Source organism: Equus przewalskii, chromosome 18, assembly GCF_037783145.1.
Source record: "Equus przewalskii isolate Varuska chromosome 18, EquPr2, whole genome shotgun sequence".
Taxonomy (NCBI): domain Eukaryota; kingdom Metazoa; phylum Chordata; class Mammalia; order Perissodactyla; family Equidae; genus Equus; species Equus przewalskii.
Genome location: NC_091848.1, coordinates 1,122,331 through 1,144,095, shown reverse-complemented (window position 1 = coordinate 1,144,095; position 21,765 = coordinate 1,122,331). Strand labels below are relative to the sequence as shown.

Below are 21,765 nucleotides of genomic sequence, written 5' to 3'. Positions count from 1 at the left end.
CTGCAAAGGGTTGCTCAATGATTATATGTCAACTCAGTTCTGGTGTCTGTTCCCACAGGATGATGCTCAGAGATATTAGCATACAGTAATTTTTGTTGGTTGCTGCACTGTCACCAATCCCGTAATACACATTGCTTATTCCTGGGTAGGTTCAAATGCAACCTGAACCAAACACCTACTGAGCAGCAGCGGGGGAGGGCCGTGAAGTGGGTGAGCTCTGGAGGCAGATACCTGTGTTTAAGGCTGGGTTTGCTAGGTGGCCTTCAGTAAGTTATTCAGCATCTCTGTGCCTCAGCTACTCCATCTGTGAATGGAGATGGTCACAGGGCCTGCTTCACCGGATTCTGTAAGAAGCAGTGCATGCGGTGGACTAGAGTGCCTTGTGCATAGAAAACCCTGGGTAAATGTGACCTGTCGGCATTTGTCCTCTGTTCCAGGTGCGCATGATAGTAGGCAATTTCATTTAACATGTCCATAGACCAGAGTTACTCGAAGCGTAGCTTGTGAACCAGCCCCAGTCTGCAGATCGTGTCCTCCCGGCCTGCGACAAGGTTATTCCAGAGATTGAAAATGAGACTTGAGAACTTTTACAGCAATTTGACATTGCTGCAACATCTAAGTGCATGACCAGTGGGCTTAGACCCTGTATGTCTTTGTTTTATTTATTTTATTTCTCTGGTAACTTACATTTATTATATTTTACAAAAATACTGGTCCATGACATAAGAAAATTAAAAAACCCGTTCTTTACCACCTGCAGTTTGAGCATCATTGCATTAGATTCTTAGTGCAGCTGAATGTACGCAAATCTCAGAACTCTCCTTAGTAACTAACATTCTGCTCCCAAACTTTCCTTTGGGACCTAAAGCAAGAGATTGAATAACTAAAACGTAATGAACACATGCCACTTCAGGCATGACTCAGATATAGCTAGAGGGATGGCTCAGCTGGGGAAAGAGTTCTTCACGGTCTTCATACTTCCCGTCAGGAGGAAGATGGACTTTGTATTAGTTGGCAAGCTGAAGGCCGTCAGCTAGAGTCTGCCGTGGGGAAATGCTGAATTCTAGGTGGACTAAGAATCGAATCATAGGATTTTGTGCTGAGTTCCATCCCCAGCTCAGTCACTGGCGTGTTCTATCACCCTCCATTTCCGGGTAGCTATGTTTCTACCTATTAAAAGTGAGGTAGGATGTCGTATTGGGGTGGAGACTATGAGAGGACGTATCAGAAAGGAGAACGCAGCAGTTTCCTGCCCTCCCAGTGTCAAACGCGGGGAGTGACCGCGACCTGTTTCCTCTCCAGACCCAGTGTGGCAATTTCATAGAGGGTCCCCTCGCCGTCTTCCTCACTGCCAGACCCTGTGACCTGCTCAGCTTCCCAGAAAATACGGTTAGTCTAGGAAAAGAGGAGCGTGTCTTTAGAGTTCTCAGCCCTGATCCAAAGTGCCCTGATGACATTAGTCCTTCGCATTCTTGTACTCCTGTATATGTACAAAGTGCTTTTGTAATTGGTGCCATCCAGAAGACAATTCATAAGGATGCAGCAGCCTTCTGTTAAGGCGGCTGCTCTCCCAATCTGCCCATTTTAGTGTCGGGAATCTCGACTAATGATTTGGGGTCCATCTGAACCAGTATCTATCAGTGGCAAAAGCTCAAAAGGCACCTTAACCTTGGAATTGATAAAAACCCTGAAAGGCTTGAGGATGACAAAGCTATGGAACGGGAAGGAACTGCATACGGTTTACCACTGACCAGCTCCAGATAAGGCATGGGTTATTTAGTCTCACCTCACCGTGGAATTAGTAAAACCCTCAGCAGCCACGCTTGATCAAGGGAAAATGCCTCTGCCCTGGCCTGCTACACATTCTGCTCTTTTGTTGTCTGGGCTGATGCTTCATAAACTTGAATGTGCCACTGAGGCACCTGGAGATTGTGTCCAAGTAGGTAGATCTGGGGTGGGGTCTGAGATTCTGCATCTCCAGCAACCTCTCAGCTGATGCTGATGCTGCTGGTACAGTGACTCCACTTTGAGTAGCAAAGGCAAGGGCTTTGCACTTTTTTTTTTTTTTTTTTTTGCAGAGGAAGATTTTCCCTGAGCTAACATCCACTGCCAATCTTCCTCTTTTTGCATGTAGGTCACCACCACATCATGGCCACTGACAGAGGAGTAATGTATGCCTGGGAACCGAACCCTGGCCGCCAAAGAAGAGCATGACAACCTTAACCACTAGGCCGCTGGGACTGGCCCAAGGGCTTTGCCCTTTTTGCTGATGCTTTGTCCGTGTCCCATTGAATCACTGAGCGTCTGCATTAGAGTGGTCACTTCCTCATATCAGGGCTTTTCAACTTTTATTCTGACTGCAGGGAATTCTCTCTCTGTGCCTTCAGTTGCTCAGAATTCTTACTGGAAGTACAGAGATTTTTTAAGTCAACCACTTCTATGTCCCCATGCTCGTGTGCTCGCCCAGCAGGGAGGGCCGCTCTCCCGCAAAGCACATTCCACAGGCTGCCGCCGTGTGCGGGAGGGTTTGTCCTGTCCTCCCTGGCTGTGAGCAGGAGAGGCTCACCGTCCAGGTTTGGCATCGCCTGCACAAGCTGTCTTCTTCCAGTGTCAAATGTCCACACTGGGCAGCCACCCAGGGTTTTATCATTTGACTTGTTCGTCCCCATTCTGAGTGGGCTGTACTGTCAAATGCATTATATGATATAATGCATTCAGCAATCTGGTGATGTGGTATCATTAATTCTATTTCTAGATGACAAAAATGAGGCTTACCATCACAAGGACAATTGCCACATCACTAGAGAACAGGAGATTGGAGTCAAGGCCCTAGGTCTTTTCCCTGTGAGGCCGAGCTCAGTCCATTTCCCTACAACCATCTCTTTTGGAAGCTCCTAAAAAAAGATCTTGTGTGAATGAAGTAAACCACGGAGTCATTTCATTGCAGCAAACTTCTGCATCCTGGTGCCCATCTATAACTGGGCACCTGCTGGTCTCTGCTGTTGCCCACGGAGCAGGTCCAAGGCAGGAGAGAGTACCAAGAACCTAGACTTAGCGCTGTCTGTTCCCTCAGTGTGTGAGTGGAGCTGTTCCAGCAGCATTCCTCGCTGCAGTCCCCGGACAGATGGCAGCACTGTGGAGCTGGGGCATGACCTCTGCCATTCTTATGATGACTGGTGACCCAAGAAACTGCTGAAGAGTAAGGACCAGGACACCCTCAGAATGGAGGACTCCTCGTGGCTTTGACCCATGTGGGCTCCTGCTTCCCCTCGAATGAGCTCAGCTCTTTTTGAGTACATACCCGGACGTGGGATCAGCAGCCAAGCTCGTCAAAAGTTAACTCATATTATTTTCTTTGCTTTAAGGACCCAGGAAGAGAGAGCTGCCAATCGCTCCACCTCTGCCAGCTCTAGTGCCCATCTCCAGCTGAGCAAGAGCAGTGAGCTGCCCAAGGGCCCACTCGTGTCTAAGGGGAGCCCTGCTCAGCCGGAGGGAGGTAATGAGGCCTCCCCGAGCAGCCCTAGAGGGGCTTTTAAAAGTTTTATCTTGGCAACAGAGACCAGAAACTGTTGAGACTGGAAATCATCTGAGACTCTTGTCATGTGGCATGTTGAATTAAAGCCAAGTTAATATTTAGGGGATTACAGAACTCTGACAAAGATTTCTGTAAAATCACCTCTGGGGTTAAAAGTGACAAATGGGAAGAAATAAGAACCCCCTTACATAAACCCAATCCACTGGCCCCCAGCTCACTCCCCCACAAGTAGGCGCACAGGACCAATGGCCCCACCAGGGCTTTCACATTTGTGAGCACTTCTTGCTCCAGAAGGAATGCAGAATTTATCTTTGTAAAAGGTCTCTGGTTTCGGGGCTGGCCCCGTGGCCGAGTGGTTAAGTTCGTGAGCTCCGCTGCAGGCGGCCCAGTGTTTCGTTGGTTCGAATCCTGGGTGCGGACATGGCACTGCTCATCAGACCACGCTGAGGCAGCGTCCCACATGCCACAACTAGAAGAACCCATAACGAAGAATACACAACTGTGTACCGGGGGGCTTTGGGGAGAAAAAGGAAAAAAATAAAATCTTTAAAAAAAAAAAAAAAAAAGGTCTCTGGTTTTGAACAAATTCTCTCCTATCTGTTTGCACTAAATTTAAAAACGAAGAGGAGAAGAGAAAGAGCAATGCATGTTGATTATAAACTCAAATTTCCCTCTGTCATTTTCTGAGCTTCCATCCTGAACCGTCCCAGCTCCCTGCCAGCAGCACTCTGTGACAAGCCCAGGTGGACGGATGGGCAGTGAGAGAGAGTTCTCTTTGGTCTGTCTTGCAGATCTGGATGCCTCGGTGACTCCTCATGACCGCCCCGTCCCCTGACTCTGTGTCATACACATCTCCAGATCATCAAAACAAGGAGACTGTGTATCAGAGAAAGTCTTTGTGGTGAGAATTCTACTCATCAGCAGCCCTCGTCAGCCTCGTATCTAAGGATCACTTTTCTGGGCCATTTGATTGTTGCACCTTCACTCTCATATTTGGCCCTTTGCAATTCCCTCTTTTACTCCCAGTCTCATTCCTTGCTTCTCTCCACATTTGATATTTACCAAATGACACCGCCCCACCCTCCACCCCCATAGGCCAGCAGAAGCATCTGGTATCTTGTCATGGGCATCTGGTAGACCTCTGGAGGTTTTTGTGGGAGCAAGGAGCAGTCTCACTTCGGAAACCAAGGTGGTCTCAGTTTATTTATTCCACAAACACTTCAGGTACCTGTGGGTGCCAAGCACTGTGCCAGCACAGGGGAACGAGGAAGAGCAGTCCAGATCCCTGGCCCCGAGCAGCAGGGGTTTACCCTGGAGTAGAGTTGCCAGATTTAATAAGCAGAAATACAGGACATGCAGTTAAATTTCAGATAAAGAACAAATAATTTTTTAGTGTCATAGAATACATGTTTAGCATGTCCATCTAGAGACATACTTATACTAAAAAATTTAGTTGTAGTTTACCTGAAATTCAGATTTGCCTGGGTGTCCTGTATTTTACCTGGCAACTCTACCCCAGAGACACCTGACTTCCCCTCTTGGGATTGGTGGATGTCTAGGGGTAACCCACAACTGCTCTCATGCCCAAGTCCCCTCATTCAGGCCCGGGTGCTTAATAACAACACCTGGCAACGGGAGACAGAAGCCGGGAAAGGGGGCTGAGTGACTGTCCTCTCCTAAAGCCTGGTGCCACGGCATCACCAGGGGACGTCAGTTCCCTTGGGGATGTGAATTACTGATCTGCCTGTGTCCGGGCCACTGATGTCTTCTCTATATGTTAACGCAAGGCATAGACAGGGCAGATAAAGTTGCCAAAGGAATAGCAACAATAATAAAAACAATTAGTAATAATAGTAATGAAATCAAATTTCCGTTGACTGCCTGTTACGTGCTAGGAATAGTGTTTCACAGTGATTCCGTCGTTTCATCTTCCCAAGAAGTCTATGAGTTAAGTATAGTTGTTATCCCCGTTTATTGATAGGGAAATTGATATAAAGAGTACAATAAATGAAAGAAAGATCTCCACAAGTATGAAAATTTTATTAAAAAGATCAGAAACTGATCCAATAAAGTTACCTACTGAGATTTACTATAATCATCTGAAATTCAAAGTTCTGGGGGAGAAAATGTGATTATTTTAACTATTGTTATAACCCAAAGATTTATATAGAAAGAAAAAAAACTAAATTTGTGAGAAATTGTTCCTCTAACAGCTCATATGTTTTGAGATTTAAAACATTACATAATGCTCAGTATCTGATACATGGATATTGAGGTATACTTTGTGCTTTACAAATTTTCAAGTTTTAATAATCCCAGCTATAGAAATTTCTGAAATACAGTTCAAAAATAAAGGCATCTTTCATTTTTGAAATGTGATCAGGTTCCCAGGAAGCGGAGAAATACTTTAGTTTGGTGACTATGCGTGGGCTAACATGAACAGAAAATAAATATCCCCCAAAGTTCTCATCTTGAGAGAGTTCACTGGATCTTTTAAAATTAATCTTGGTAATCATCATGGTTTGTAAAATAACATCCAGTGTTACGGCTATCTTGGTTTCATTTGTAATACGAGTAAACGTTCCGCTTTTAGAATCCTCTGGCTAGAAGATGTCAAAGCCTCCCATCGTTTGTGGGCAGCTGCTATCATATATGTGTCAGGAAGCGGAACGTGTCCAAGGTTAGCCTTTATTCCTAACTGCTGCTTCTCGAAATCTATTCCTGTGTATTTCAGTCAAGCATGGTATGGATAATAAATGAACATTGTGTACGCAAAACCATAGGAAGCCTATAAAAATATATTTAAATATTATCAGCAATCACTTATTAGACAATAAACAATGTCCTGGTTACCTAACGGGTCATCTACTCTCCTTCCCAGTTTGCACCATCAGCAGCTGCCCTTGGGCTGGACTAACAGGGGGATGCAGACCACGGCGGACCCGAACTATGAACCGTTCCTCAAGGCCGGGACCCTCTCCGGGCCACCCAGAAAAGCTGCAGGATCCTCCCTTGCCAGCTAGCCCACATCAGTGCCTGCCACAGATGTGGCCCCAGAATGAGTGGACTGTAGCTGGAAATACTGTTACCAGCCTTCTGCATTGGTTTTCCCTAAAAACCAGAGCATTAAAAACAACAAAATTGTGTCTTCTCGCTCTCACCTAAATACTGTGCCAGGTTTACTTTGGCCCTTAGAGAAAAATAGCCATACATTTGAAAAGCCAGGACTTTTCTAAAGGCTTGAGGCCCCTGTCCTCACCATCTAAGAATAACGCTAAAGAGAACCAAGTAAATATACAGCCAAACCAAAAGAATCATTAGTCCCTGTTGATGACTGCATGTCCAGGGATTACTAACTCTTGCATTTATAAGGAAATAACTAATGCTGAGCCTATATGATATGATTGATAGTGATTGCTAAATAGATAGAAAGTAGCTTGAGCCTGGCTCACCCTCAGAAGACAAATAAGGGGAGACAAATGGACCACTGCCTTGACCATCCAGCACCTGAGTGAGCACGATGGGCTCTTTCTGAGTTTATCCGTCGGCTCTTTCTCCGTCTAAGGCACTGTGGCAGGCCTTGGGAAGGTTCCAAAGCCACACCGCAGACAGCCCCTGCCTCAAAGGAGAGAGTTTTAATGACCTACAGAGAGTTTTATAAATTCTGCTATGAAACATATATGGAACTATTAATATCATCCAGGAAAACCTCTTTCCTCCAACATATTAAAGTTCAGAAAGAATTTTCTTGCTTCATAACACTGATTTCCGTAAAAGTAACAAAACCGTGAGTTTGCACGGTCCTTTTGAAATGTTCTTATTGTATCAGTTTCAGCACAAATACATCAGCACGTGTATTTTTTCTAGGAAATACCTGGCATGAATTTCCTATGGAAGCCGTGCGTTTGGAGAGCTAGCTAAGAACATGGTAGATGACCGTAAAAAGTGCTTTTTATTCTCGGAGTCCTTCAAAAAGTATTTCCAATACTAAGTCGACATAAACACCAAGGTTCCTAAACCTCTGGCAAAATAAGTTTTGGAAGCAATTTCAAGTAGTAACTAGTATGGGCTATGTCCAATAAATATTTGTTAAATAACTAATAAACATTTTACCAGGTAAAGCTTTCGGTTTTAAAGAAGAGGCAGTTAAACAGAGAGTAACACTGTCATAAAGGGTATATATGAGCAGCATCTAATGCAGTGATTTTTATCCCTTTAGGAAAAAAGCCAGTGCTGAAATCGAATTCCCTGAAAAGCTGAGAGAAGCAAAGCTCACTATAGCTGGAAATGAAGACCATGAAAAGCTCCAAGTTAAAATACAGGCTTTTGAAGACAAAATCAATGCTGAGAGCAATACCCCCGGCTCTATCAGAAGATATAGTTTGGGCCACGTTTGTAAGGAAGAAAGAAAAGACATTAGATTTAGCAGGTATGAGCTTGTTCGGCTGGTTTTTAAAGTGTGCACTCTATGTTTGCTGCTAGTCTTGTTAGCACCCTGCTCTGGGGTCATGTTTAAGCGTCTTTTACCAACAGTCACCCAAGTGCCAGCCTTTCCTGAATGAAGTTTATCCACAGTGCTTTCATCATCCAGAGAAGCTCGCTATTTTAAAGGAAGAATACAAATGGAAAACAAACCTCTGGCTTATTTTTTCAAAATACTTTTTAAGTATAAATATGCCAATGTTAAGAATGACTGTCAAAAGCTTCCCTTGGCTTCTGATGAAAAAGCAAATGCAAAAGTATAAAAAAGAATGTAAGGAGGCTGGCCCCGCGGCCGAGTGGTTTAGTTCACGCGCTCTGCTGCAGGCGGCCCAGTGTTTCGTTGGTTCGAATCCTGGGCGCGGACATGGCACTGCTCATCAAACCACGCTGAGGCAGCGTCCCACATGCCACAACTAGAAGGACCCACAACAAAGAATATACAACTATGTACCGGGGGGCTTTGGGGAGAAATAAATAAATAAATAAAATCTTTAAAAAAAAAAAAAGAATTCACTGTTTAAAAAAAAAAAGAATGTAAGTGTGTAAGTCCGCCATTATCCGACCAGTTTTGCCATGAAATTGATTTTTACATCTTTGTTTTTGGAGAGGCCTAGACCTTCAAAATTTTGGCTTATTACATAACTTGTTGGTGGTCTGTTTCATCAAATCTGTTAATAGCACCAATTTTCAGTTTCGTGCTCTGGCAGAAGTACGTTGTTGTCCGGTGTTATTATTCTTTCTTTTCCTTGTCAGTGAGTGGTAGCTCAACCTCCTTACTATCTCAACTTTCCTTTTGTTTGTGCTGTAGGTCAAAGAGTTTGGCTTTGCACACGGTGCTAACGAAGGGCATGAATTCAGATGATGGGGAAGTCGTGGAGAGTGGAGATACACCAGCCAGCATCTCTCTTTCAGACTTAGACCCACTTAGCCAAGGAAATGACAAGTGGTCCTTTAAGGCAGACGCTGATGGATCACAGCTGGGAAATTCTTCAGTTTCACACTCAAGTAGTATACATATAGAATCAGAGAATTTGCCAGAACTCGTTAAAGAAAACTACCGGGAAGAAACTCCAGAGGCAACCACAAGTCCTGTAGAATACCAAGATAAGCTGTATTTGCACTTAAAGGAAAACCTCAGTAAAGTGAAAGCATATGCTGTGGAAATCGGAAAGAAGATTCCCGTCCCTGATCAGTGTACCATTGAAGGTAAGTGCTCTAAGCGCCCCAAACTTGAGAAATTTCAGACATCACTGGGGAAAAAAAAATCTCAAAAAACTCAAATCACATAAATTGCCATCCTATTTTTCTGGATCTTTTGCAAAATAGATCATTTTGAAACACTCTTACATTATTTTAATTGCTTTTTTATCTAGTAAGTTCGATCATCTTTTTGTTTTCCATTTGAACCTACTTAGGTGCACCAACTCTGATTTTTTTCCAAACCTCAAGATATATTGTTCCTAGCTCCCTGGTGTTAGTGTTCAGGAAAATCCTGGAAGGGATCTGTGGCCCCCAAAACAGGGTCTGAGAAAGGGGCCCAGCCTCAGGCATTTTTCCATCCACATAAGCATGCGAGGAAGTCATGCACAGCATTGAGCTCCAAGAGATTTTCTTCCATTCATTCAACAAGCACTCAGGAAGCAGCTACTGTGTGCCAGGCACTGTGCTAAAGGTTCTGCTTTGTGTGAGTCTCAGCTATGACCCAAACAGACACAATCTCTGAACTCTCCGAGATTATAGACTGAAGAAAGCATAAGTAGAGTCAGGAGGTGATGCAGCCCGGGACCAGTGAAAGTGTGAGCCTGGCAGAAAACATAGGACAAAGGCATAAAAGGGTGTCAGGGCGGGCCTTCCCTCAGTGCACAGTCTAAGGAGGTGCCCAAAAAACTCAGAAAAATTTTAAGTGAAGACTTAACAGGATCAGTAATGATGTCTTGCTGAGCTATATTGGAGCTGAGGCAAAAGGAGTAGGTAGTAATATGAATCGTGTCTTTACTTACAATTTTGATAATTTTGTTCATCCTGGACTTTTTGTATTAATTTTGATTTTTTTTTAATGTTAATTTATCTTCGCTACTAAATTTTCTGGCACTTCCTTGAGTTTTGTGCCCTAATCCTGGTCCTGGGAAAGGCGATGGGTTCGAGACACAGGTACTAAATGGCAGAGGGCTAGGGCGGCTGCGCTTCTGGCGTGGGTTGAACAGGTCTGGCTGGCTCGAAGGCACTGTCAAACTAATTAGACGTTTCCCGCGATCCTTCCTAACCAGCAGCTGTGTTATTCCCTTGAGATTCACATGAAGGTCCTAGCCCTCTAGCAGAACACGCCGTCTTTTCACACGCATCTTTTGCCCTTCTAGAAAAAGCTAGGCAGCGCATCTTCCAGAAGGAAATATAGCTGAAGAATAGTGAATCCAATTCATATTCACCCACCCTCTCTATCATCTCTTTCCAGGTTTAGGTTCTAGGAGGGTCCTGTTTCCCAAACTCTACTTCCTGCCTCTTCTCTGGCCCCAAATCAGAGGAAAGGACGTATTCTCAGGCTAACAAAGGAAAAGGAGGGGTCCAAGAATTTGGTCATGACAAATATTATTATTTAGCATGTCTGTGTAGAATCTGACATTTTCAAAGGTGTTTACTTACTCAATTGATCAGCCTTCTTAAAATTCTTTTTTTAAATGGTGACAATAAAAGTGATATTATTTGTATTCAATACGAATTTTAGATAATTAAGTATACCGGAGGCTTGGAAATAGCTAAAATAAATAAAACTCAATCAGTGCAAACCCTTTATAATGGCATGTTTCCCTAATAATCCATGTGTTTAATGTACAGGTTGGAGAACTTTATATAATTGACTATGAGAGGAATTTCCCAGTTTGACAGAGTCTGTAGCAAGGTTAGACGTGCTTCCATCTACTAGAACAGTTTTTGGCTTGGGTTTTTTTTTAAAGTTTAGACTAAAGCATTAAAGGTGTGCTGTACCATGAGTTTTAATCTTGTGAAAACATGAAGTCCAGCAGAGATACTTCAAGCATCTAGTTGTCAAAAACATGTTATTTCTTATTGCCTTGAATTCGTTTGGGAGTTTGAGAGTTAACTGGGTGACTTGGGTTTTTTTCCAAAATATGGAATGAATCCATCATCTTTACTTTAGAAAAAAAAAAGGTATTTCCTTTTGATGCCGATGTTTCCTACTAGGAATCCTAGAACTGAGTACATATTTTTTTAAGTTGACATTTTGGAATTAATTCATACTTTTGTAATTTCCTGGAAGTTCCTGGGAAGTTCCTTGCCCAGAGATGTGTGAGGGATGGAAGATTTCTATGACTCACTGTAAATATACTCACCAAGAAAGTACTGGCGCTGCCTGCAGGGGACACGCTGTGGCTCTCTCAGGGACTGTGGAAACCATTCGGGGAAATGCCAGCAAGCATCTGGCTGACACAATTCTGCTTGTTGTCATAAGATCGCTTGATTCAGCAATATTGCATTTCTTTCCTTAAAAATTTATTGAAGAAAGATTTAGGCTTAGAAATTGTGTTATGTTTATTGCGTTGTTGGTATAAAAGCGACATATTTGGTCTTTCTTGCTGAATTTTGTAAAGTAATCAAGAAACAAAGGGAGGAAGCATAAAGACCACTTCCATAACATTTAAAGTTCAAAAGACAGATAGCCAACAGGAAACAAGAACAAGAACAAAAACAAGGTGTTAAGAATAATCTTAGACTGATGTTAGAAAGTCCACACTTTAATAACATGACAAAACAACCCTTTAAAGAAGCTCTTTTGGTATTAGTTTGAATCATATGAAGAAACTGATGTTGGACTTCCTTATTTTGACCTACAAAAACATTGCTTTCATATGGTTCAACCTAATACCTCAGTAATAAACTCTGTTGAAAGAACGTCACTAGTCACTGTACAGCAGAATTGGATATGAGGAAAATCAAGGTCACAAATGGCGTCCTCAGCCCCACTTAGATGTCTTTTGTTTGCATGATATTGATCGCAGTGGGGACAGACAATGGAGCGTAAATCGATCAATGCAAACCTATCATCACGTCTGGAAAAATTGTGACACCCTAGGTCTTACTGAGGTTGGGTCAGCAGCGTCATTTCGGGTATGAAAGAACCTGTTATCGCCAGATCAGATATACTCTCCTGAGCCTTAGAGGCCTCTGGCATGGGTGCAGGTTTGCCAACCACTGAAAGTTCTGTATTCAAACACAGTGGGTCTAATATCACGGCCTGATTATATTGACATACAAGACACAAGGAATTTAGTTCATCTGCCAAAGGGCATTTTAAAAATATGAATCACTAGTATTCATTTATGTGAACAAAAATGATTAGACATTAAAAAAAAAGAAAGAAACACATGATATTGAAATAAATCCTTGAAAATCTGGCCCATCGCTGGAGTTCTGTAAAGGGTGATATAAAAGCTTACAAGAACCCATCCGTGCTATTTTGGTTATTTTGACATATTTCGTGATTGGGTAGAAATTCATGCCATCTGTAGAGCATGTCAGCAAGCCTGCCTCGCAGAAACCTAATTTGAAAGCTAGTGATGTTGTCCTTTCTCTAATAGACTCACGCGAGTTGATTTTTCTTAACTTGAACAGATATAAGAACACACAAAAATAAAATAAAATGAAGTTTATTGTAAATATCAAGAAGCAGGTGCTGTTTTCCTAATTAATTACCGACAAAGCTTCCTTATGGAAATTGTGTGTGTAGACGGTCCAACCTCCTGTTAGTATGGCTGAGAGGTGAAGCCAGCACCAGTTCTCACCTCTTTCTCCTCTGTTAGTCCATCCTTGGGGTGATGATGATAACACTCATCCACTTGATGGTTCTGGGGAGGTTTTCTTTTCTCTTTCTTTTTTTTAATAGATTGGCTTTATCATGGAGTTAGGATAATTTCTCCATGGGGAGAATTGTAAGATTTGGAGGCAGGGAAAAATCCTAAAGCTTTTCACACAATTTGAGAGAGAAAAACAGCAAGTAGGAAAATGTTACAAATTTCCCAGAGCCTCATTTCATTGAAGTGGTCACTTGGGCCCCTGTTTGAAAAACACTTGTTAGGAAAAACTTTTCTAAAGAGTTTTTCTTGGTGCTTTGGAATTTATCTTGGATTACATGCTCACCAGTTCCCATTTCTCTAAAGAGTAGATTTTAGTTGAAAGAAGACAGGTATAATGGTGGCTGGGTCTCTCCTTGACTTTCTCCTGCCACACATGTCCTGGTTCCAGTCATCCGCAGTGGCCCATGAGAAACATCCAGATAATATGGTAAAGGAGGATCTACAAATCTTTTTGAAAAGATGCCCTCCAGACTCCTCTGTGGAGCTAGCATCAGATTGCAACCCTTGTTCGTCCCCAGCTAAGGCGAGCTGCACAGCTGGGCGGGTAACCACAAGTCACTGGTAAGGATGTCATACACTTAACTCCACAACTTAACATGTTGCAGAGTTCCGCTGGAGGACATCAGGTAACTTTATGTCCCCTTAATTATATTTTCGAAAGTTCCTCCCTCTTAAGAAAAATTTTGATTTTCTTTGCACATCCAAATAAACAATTAAAGAAAGATGACCTAGCCATGCTATCAGACAAGGGAGTGTGTTGCTTGTCTGCATCTTGGTTTAACTGATATTTATCAACAGATGAGATGTATATTTATCCAACTAGAAGACAGTTCAAAGTCAAATTGGTAAGCACATGTACACGCTTGGGCCATTTTGTATGGAAATCAAGGAGAGATTATCTGCCCGTAAATGAAATGAGTCGTCCAAACCCTTGAAACAGTCAGTTTACCTAATGTAATGTCCACCTTGAGTATGTCTCTAACACATTTAAAGGGACCTTGCTAATTAATAGAGACAAAAGTAAATACATAAATGTAGCAAAAATGCACAGGAATGCATTTCAGTATATCTCACCCTAAAGGTAGCCACGTTAAAAGCAGAAAAAGGAGGAGGAGGTAGTTTAGAAGCTGAAGTAGTTTGCTGTGACTTATTTCATATTCTTAAATATATTCTTCTAAATGTGTTATTTTTAAAATGGGAGGTTATACGGCATTATACTCTGATAGCCGCAGTAAGTATTTTTATCTTTTTTTAGGGAAGATGTATCAGTCATCCGTTACTGTGTCTGGGGACTGGCTTTACTCCACAGGACACAATGCTGTTGTGAAATGGTCCTGAGCCACTGACAGTTCCCAGCAGAAGAGTACATTCCAATCCAGTTTGCCGCAAACCAAATTTCAGGAAAGCAAGTGTTATTTTTCCTATTACTTCCATTATGAAACTGGCAGTATGTGCCCTGTAGGGGAACAAAATGCTCCCTGGATATCATCAGATCTCATTTAAAAACTGAGCAGATCCCTATTTCTGAGCTCTGTTGGTGATGAAGAGCTGGTAGCCAGGAAACTGAAAAGAGATTATATGGCTGCGGAAAGGGTTTTAGTATAACAGAGGAAAAGGGAAAAGAAAAAAAGATAATTTTCACTTGTCTGCTCCACAACAGCCATCAAATTTCAGATGATGGAGGATTTTTAAATGTTTTTCCAAAAACATAGGCAGTGGCATACTCGGCAATCAGGAGTGTAGGCATCCGATAACTTGGTAGTGTGTATTTGTGTTACAGTCCGTTTTCAGAGAGATGTGTGTTTGCAGACAGCAGATGAGTCTATCTGAAGCGGAGAGAGCCTCGTGTCACGTGTTGGCAGGCCCACTTGAAGTGAGCTCAGTAAAAGATGCCAAATTCCTGGGTTTACTCTGTCTACATTTTTCTCCTGTCCACATTAGAGACCAGTAAGAAATTATAAAATGCAATTTTTTCTTTTTCTTAAAAGAAAATTCATTGGACTTTTAAAAATAAATTGTTTTACAGAAACTAATCATTTTTCAGATGAAATATTCACATCAATTATCCAACAGCCATTAGAATATTATTCTACCATTAAAATAAGCCACAAATGTGCATAATGCCATTGCAGAGACTCTGAGTATGAATCCACTTCTCATATCAAACACCCAATTTCTAAGCAGCCTTTTCAGATCAGCTTCTTTCACTAGGAATATGCATTTTAGGTGCCTCCGTGTCTTTTTACAACTTGATAGCTCACTTCTTTGTAGTGCTAAATAATATTCCATTGTTTGGATGTATCTACCATTTGTAGCATCATGCAGAATAGCTTCACTGCCGTAAAAATCCTCTGTGCTCCGCTTACTTGTCCTGACTGTTCATTCTTCATTCATTCATTCTGCAAAGATTTCTGAGTTCCTGCTACATGCCAGCAGCATCCTAGGAACCTGAGAAATGTCAGTGGACAAAACAGGCAAATATCCTTGCCCTCACAGAGACTGTTCTAGTGGGAAAAGACGTGACATCAGTAATAGAAATGATAAGTAAAGTATATAGGAAGTTGGAAAGTGTTAAATCCTATGATAAAAGGAAAAATAGAGCTGGCTAAGAACCAGGACAAAGAAAAGGATTTAGATAGATGATAGATAGATAGATAGATAGATAGATAGATAGATAGATAGATAGACAGATAGATGATAGATAGAAGATAGATATAAATATATGGTGGGGAGAGTTTCAGAAGGACACACAACAAACTATTACCACTTGTTTTCTCTGAAGAATCAGATTGGGGATAGGGAAAGAGAAACTTGCACACTCTAAAGTATACATTTCTGCAAGGCTTGGAATTATTTAACAAGAGTATTTGGCGTCAGTAACAGAGATGCTGGTAACTTGGACCCTGGTGCTAACTCCGAACTCTCAGCATCCTGCCTGACCAGTCTGTGGAACTGGGTGTCAGTTCCAACCCTGCTGTTGGGCAGTTCCAATTCCGCCAACAGATTGCTTCATCTTCTTGTGCCACCACTTCCCACGCTTATCTCAAAAGCATACACAGGGTCATGGGTTTTCAACCTGTGCTCCTTAAAGAGCTTCAGGGGCCCCTTCAAAGGACCCCTAGACCCCCTCTTTCCTCCTTTCCCCTGCCCCGCCAACAGAACAGCTCTGATTTTGCTGGATTTACATTGGCCTTCCTGATAGATGTTTAAACCAAGAATTCCCCAGCTTAAAGACACTTGAAAATCACTCAGCTGGATTATTTTTAAGGTCATTTTTAAAGGTCTTTTACGCTCTAAATGAATGAATTCTTAGTGTCTTATGTCAGAGCTGGCAAAATGTAAAACATTAGTTATTTGGCCAAGTTTTTCATCAGCCTCAACTTTATTGCTAATTTTATATCTTTAATGAGAGGTTAAAAAAACCCTCACTTTTCTTTCATGTTAGTTTCCTGTCCTGTTTCCAGACACCTGTGTCCCTCAATTTACTACAGTTTGTCGGGAGAAAATAGCCAGATTGTTCAATATTTTTGAGGCTTGTCTCACTATCTCCCAGATTTATTAATATGTATCAAACAGCAAATGATCAATCATGGTCAGCAAGTGAATGCATTGTGCCTGTCCTGCCTGGTCTATTTCCATTCAGATTGTCTGGTGTACCTTACTTAAGGGAAACCAATCTTATTTCAAATTAGATATGACCACCTATAAAAATGTATAATAAAATAAAAAGAGATGATTCACTGAATGTGAGGGGAAAAAAACAAACATAGAGAAATAAAATAAATTCAGTAGTTATTTTCTAGAAATTTTCACAATTGCTAAATGTGGTTTACAGATTTACTTCTGAGCACCTTTGTGGCCATTGAAAGGAGGGAGACAAAATCAGTTAAAAATCCACAGTGACTGTAAATAAAAGCATGATAATTGCTCAGGAGAAAAAAAAAATAAGGAAAGCTGTTTATTTATTTGGTTGATGACTGCTGCACGCACTGGAGCTGGTGCCAAGGAGGTGTTTACATTATGCACTAGACATTTAACCACTAAACAAAACACTAGAGCAGTGGTCTCAACCAGAGGCAAATTTGTCCTCAGGCTGAGGACTGTTGGTAATGTCTGGAGACAGTTTCGGTTGTGATGACTGGGGAGGGGAGGCAAGTGCTACTGGCATCTAGTGGATGCTGCTAAACTTCTACAATGAAGAGGATAGCCCCCTAAGACAAAGAGTTTCCAGCCCAAAATATCAGTAGTGGTTGAGAAACCCTGCAGCAGAGCCTTGCTTCTCAAAATGTGGTCCATGGACCAGCAACGCCAACAGCACCTGGGCACCTGTTAGAAATTCAGATTCTCAGGCCCATCCCAGACCTGCTGAGTCAGCATCTCCGGTTGAACAAGGTCCCTCAGGTGATTCATACGCACATTAACGTTTGAGAAGCACCACTACCACAGGAATGAGAAATTCCAGCGGGTTCCAGTAGTAGAGAAAAGAATTCTCTTCCTTACAATGAATTTGTGATTTAATTGACTGACTCTTCATTTAATGATCACTTCTTAATTGAAGAGATGAGCTTTCTTCCCAAGGACACTCAAAGATATAGGGTTCAGTCATCTGGACTGTTCCTAGCACTCAATTTGTGGTTCCCATTGTCTTTTGATTCTTCTCATGGGATATGAGTTTTAAAAAAGGGTAAATAGGCTTAGAAGCCAGGAAGCTCTACTTCTTGGTATATGGTTGAATTTTTAGTGTGTGACCTTCTGGCTTTTAATGAATATGGCATTTAGTTCCTCGTGGTAATTTTAACACCTTCAAAATACCTTGGATATCAAATATGTCTTTGTAGGGGAGGTGGACATTTCCTCTCCCCAAATGGGGGTTCATCTGGCCGGAGAACGAATTAAATTCACATGAGACAGAATAGCAAGAGAAAATTAAACAAAGCTTTATAAGGAACCATGGCCCGGGGCCTTTCTTCCCAAAGGAAGAAAGGGCACCGAAGAAGTGGGGTGCACAGAGTGGTTATATAGCCCCCAAACGGGGTGTTTCACATGTGATTGAAAAGTCCCTTTTACAATAGTCACGAGGCTGCTCTGTCAGCACAGCGCTTGATGGAAACGGCAGATAGGTCTGCTGTCTCAGTGAGCGCCGCAGGGTGGCAGGTGTGTTGCCTCGGGTTGGGGGGGGGGGTCACAGATGAGCGCAGCAATCGGTTCCCAGCCTAAAGAAAGATGCTTAATCCTTAAAGAAATGCCAAAGTTGGGAGGGGGAGGGAAGTCAGTTACAGGAGGTTACCAGACTACCACAATAAAATGCAGATTTAAGTCCTTGCCTTTGGTATTGATTAAGAGTTTTTAGAGAGAAGGTCATCTCCTTTCTTCTTCCTGGTACAGAGAGGGAGGCACCTTTTACAGATAGAGATTTACCTTACAAATGTAAACGTGTCCTAACAAAGGGCAAGTTCCATTCCTCAGAGCCTCCTTCCCTGTCCCAGTTTATCAAAAGCAATCAACCTCAAATGATCCTGATGCCAAAGAGACATATCTTGGGGTGGCCAATTTCAGGTCCCCACATCTTCAATGATGCTTATCCAAGTTGTGTGAATGAATTAGAAACATATGGATTACATTTCCCTTAAAATATGCATAGAATTAAGATTAAGCAAAAATGTGCTGGAGGCAATGTGTGCTTTCCTAAACCTCAAACATTGAAAAGTGGATTGAGACAAATATCTACATGTGAATTCTCCCACCATTGATATTTACAGATTAATCCAATTGGCCCTCATTCCTTTAAACAGGAACTGATGTTGTCGTACTTTGGACTATCTTTTCTCTACTAAATCTACATTATTTTTTTTCTAAATTCTTTTAAAAAGAAGCTTGAAAACACTTAAATAAAAACTATCTTTTCCTGGGGCTGGCCCCGTGGCCGAGTGGTTAAGTTCGCACGCTCCGCTGCAGGCGGCCCAGTGTTTCGTTGGTTCAAGTCCTGGGCGCGGACATGGCACTGCTCGTCAGACCATGCCGAGGCAGCGTCCCACATGACACAACTAGAAGAACCCACAACGAAGAATACACAACTACGTACCGGGGGGCTTTGGGGAGAAAAAGGAAAAAATAAAAAAAATAAAATTAAATTAAAAAAAAGTTGAAAAAAAAAAAAAAACTATCTTTTCCAGTAAATGTAGACAGCTAAGACTATTCCTACTTCCATACCATGTTGTAGGGGAGGAAGACATTTCCTCTACCAGGTCTGGGTCCTTCTGGCCAGACAACGAATTAAATTCACATGAGACAGAATAACAGCAGAAAATTAAACAAAGCTTTATAACATGTATACACAGGAGAGACCCAGAAAAACTGAGTAACTCACCAGAATGGCCAAAGCTCTCACCTTAAATACCATCCTCAGCTAAAGACAAAGGAGGATGTTGGGGCTGGGGGGAATCAGTTATGGGACATCACCAGAAAAGCACAATAAACAAGAGTAAGGTTATTATGCAGCTTTAAGTCCTTGCCTTTGGCATTGATAGAGTTTGTAGAGATAAGGTCATCCCCTCCCTTGTTCCTGGTACAGAGAGAGAGACACATTTACAGATGGAGATTTCCTTTACAAAGGTAAATGTCTCTTAACAAAGGGTAAGTAAATTCTACTTTCCAGAGTTTCTCTCATGTCTGCAGTTTTTAAAAAGTAACCAGCCCAAAATAATCCTCATGCCAAAGAGACAAATCTTGGGGTGGCCAATTCCAGCCCCCCACAATGTCTTTCTACTGAATTTTTACTTTACAGCTACACAAGTTCATAAATACAGTTACACCCTGGAGTCTTTTATCTGTCTGTTTGTCTGATTAATTGTTTTTTAACAAAGCTTTTGAACTCTTATAAACAACTGAATCTACAGTAAAAGAATCAAGACATAGACATCCTTTATGTTATTACAACACTGATATTGTACAATCTCTCCATAATTCCAACGTCAAGTGTACACAGAACGAGTACTTAAGAGGTTTGTTAATGTTTCCAGAAGTTTTGTCCTGTTTAGCTTTGCATTCCCTGGACTCTTAGATATTTTTACTTGGTGTGCAACAGGAAGAAGAATTATTCTGCCTTCTTAAAGTAATTATATAAATTAAAGGGTTTATTTGAGAATTTAAAGCAGAACAATATGAGGAAATTTCCAAAACAAATAAGAAAACCAGAGCATATTGCCAGCCCTGGTTTGTTACAGTGTTCTCTGTGAATACCTTTAATGCAAACTTTAGTGCCCTAAAGGGGAAGGGAACCCAACTAAGTTCAACTTAAAAACTGGTTTTTCAAGCACGTGGGTTTAAGAAATTCCCAAAAGCTTCTAGTCGAGCACTGCTATTGTTAACTTTTGAACTCGTGCACATCTTAAGGAAATGTAATCCATGTGTTTCAAACTCATTTTCACTTTATTTATCAAGATACAGTTTGGTAAACTCTTCTGATCCCTATGAGCTGTTTTACTGATAATAGAAATCTCATCAGGCTGGGAACTACCACCACGATGCAATAAGGATGGGGGTTAGGTACCATAAAGAGTCTGAGAAGAATTCCCCTTCTTTTTTCCAATCCCAAGTTTTACACCATCACCACCCTCTCGGGCAGGAACCTCAAATAATTTCTTTTAGTGCATTCCTTTGTGCTCTCATTCTTTGTCCCTTTCCCCTAGACAGGAGGCGCTGACATTCTCCAGACAGATAAGGGTCTGGTGACATAAGAACTTAAAAGGGAGAGTGTGGGGTGGGGTGCCTCCAGTGCATGGGCCAGGATCATAGGGGCAATTGGAGCCCATAAGTTGTCTGTGCTCCTGCTCCCTGGACAGGGCCCAGTGCTTGCAAATACCATCCCAGGAGGAGGAGCTGGCTTGACATCTTTGGTGACCAGCTGACCAGAGCAGAGAAATCCACATAACAACAAGTCCAACCAGAGTCAGCCCTTGCAGCCAGCTTGGGCCTTCCCAGGTCTGAGGTCACTGCCTTCATCAGATAAATGACTTCCCCAAAATACTTCTTTGTGCCCTGGAAAGGGGCTTCCTTTCACTATCCTCATATGAAGTTCCCAGCTGGGCATGCAGAAGCCTAGGGTACTAGATATGGTCTTCTCAACCCCTGGGGGGCTCAACTGGGCCCCAGGTGGGACAAGAATAGCACCTAGAGCCTGAGGAGATTCCATGGGCCCTGGAGTAGGACTCAGGATGCCTTTTTTAGGTTTCCAATACCTTGGCTTTTAGGGCTCTGGCTTAAATAACCCAGTTATCTAACATGCCCCACACTCACACACCTTGTGCGCTACCTGCTGAGAGGAGGGGGAGGTTAGAGTCCCAGAGCCAGAGTTAGAGTGGGGTATCCTAACCACAGCAACTGAGACAAGAAGCAGTCAGCACTGTGGGTCTGAGTCAACGTCCTCGCAACATTGCTGCAGGCTCTGCACCTTCTCCATCCCCAGAGCCTAGCACAGTGCGGGCAGAGAGTGTGCTCCACACATATGGCTGAGTGAATGAACGAACAAGTGAGCCAAGAAGTGAAGAGCAAGGAGCAGGTCTTCCCAGGGCCTAACCTAACGATGCGACACCATTATTGTGACTGGAGCGCAACTCTCTGTCCAGTGGACTCTAACATTGCACGTGACTTTTCACTTATGGCTAGGCTGACAGCCTTTATTTAATTAGGAAAAGAAAAGGGAATTGTCTTGTTATGCAACATATAAGGTTGAAAACCCACAGAGACTGCCACAAATAAAGAAATTGTATCTCAAACTCAGCGTTTAAAAAGAGGCAAAATGGTTAATCATTTGCTGGGAATATGTACATGGTATTTTTCAAAACATTTGATATATTGAAGAAAATGCTGAATTAGTGGAAA

General features: G+C 42.2%; 1 protein-coding gene across 8 annotated transcripts in view; it reads left to right on the top strand.

The window, feature by feature from the left end:
- VEPH1 (ventricular zone expressed PH domain containing 1) overlaps positions 1-21,765 on the top strand; it is a 207,965-nt gene that overhangs the window by 115,378 nt on the left and 70,822 nt on the right. For all 8 annotated transcript variants that reach the window (XM_070582955.1, XM_070582957.1, XM_070582958.1 and 5 more), the window contains exons 8-9: positions 7,755-7,964; positions 8,826-9,223. In XM_070582955.1, the coding sequence (XP_070439056.1) occupies positions 7,755-7,964; positions 8,826-9,223 (608 nt within the window). The remainder of the gene's footprint in view (positions 1-7,754; positions 7,965-8,825; positions 9,224-21,765) is intronic.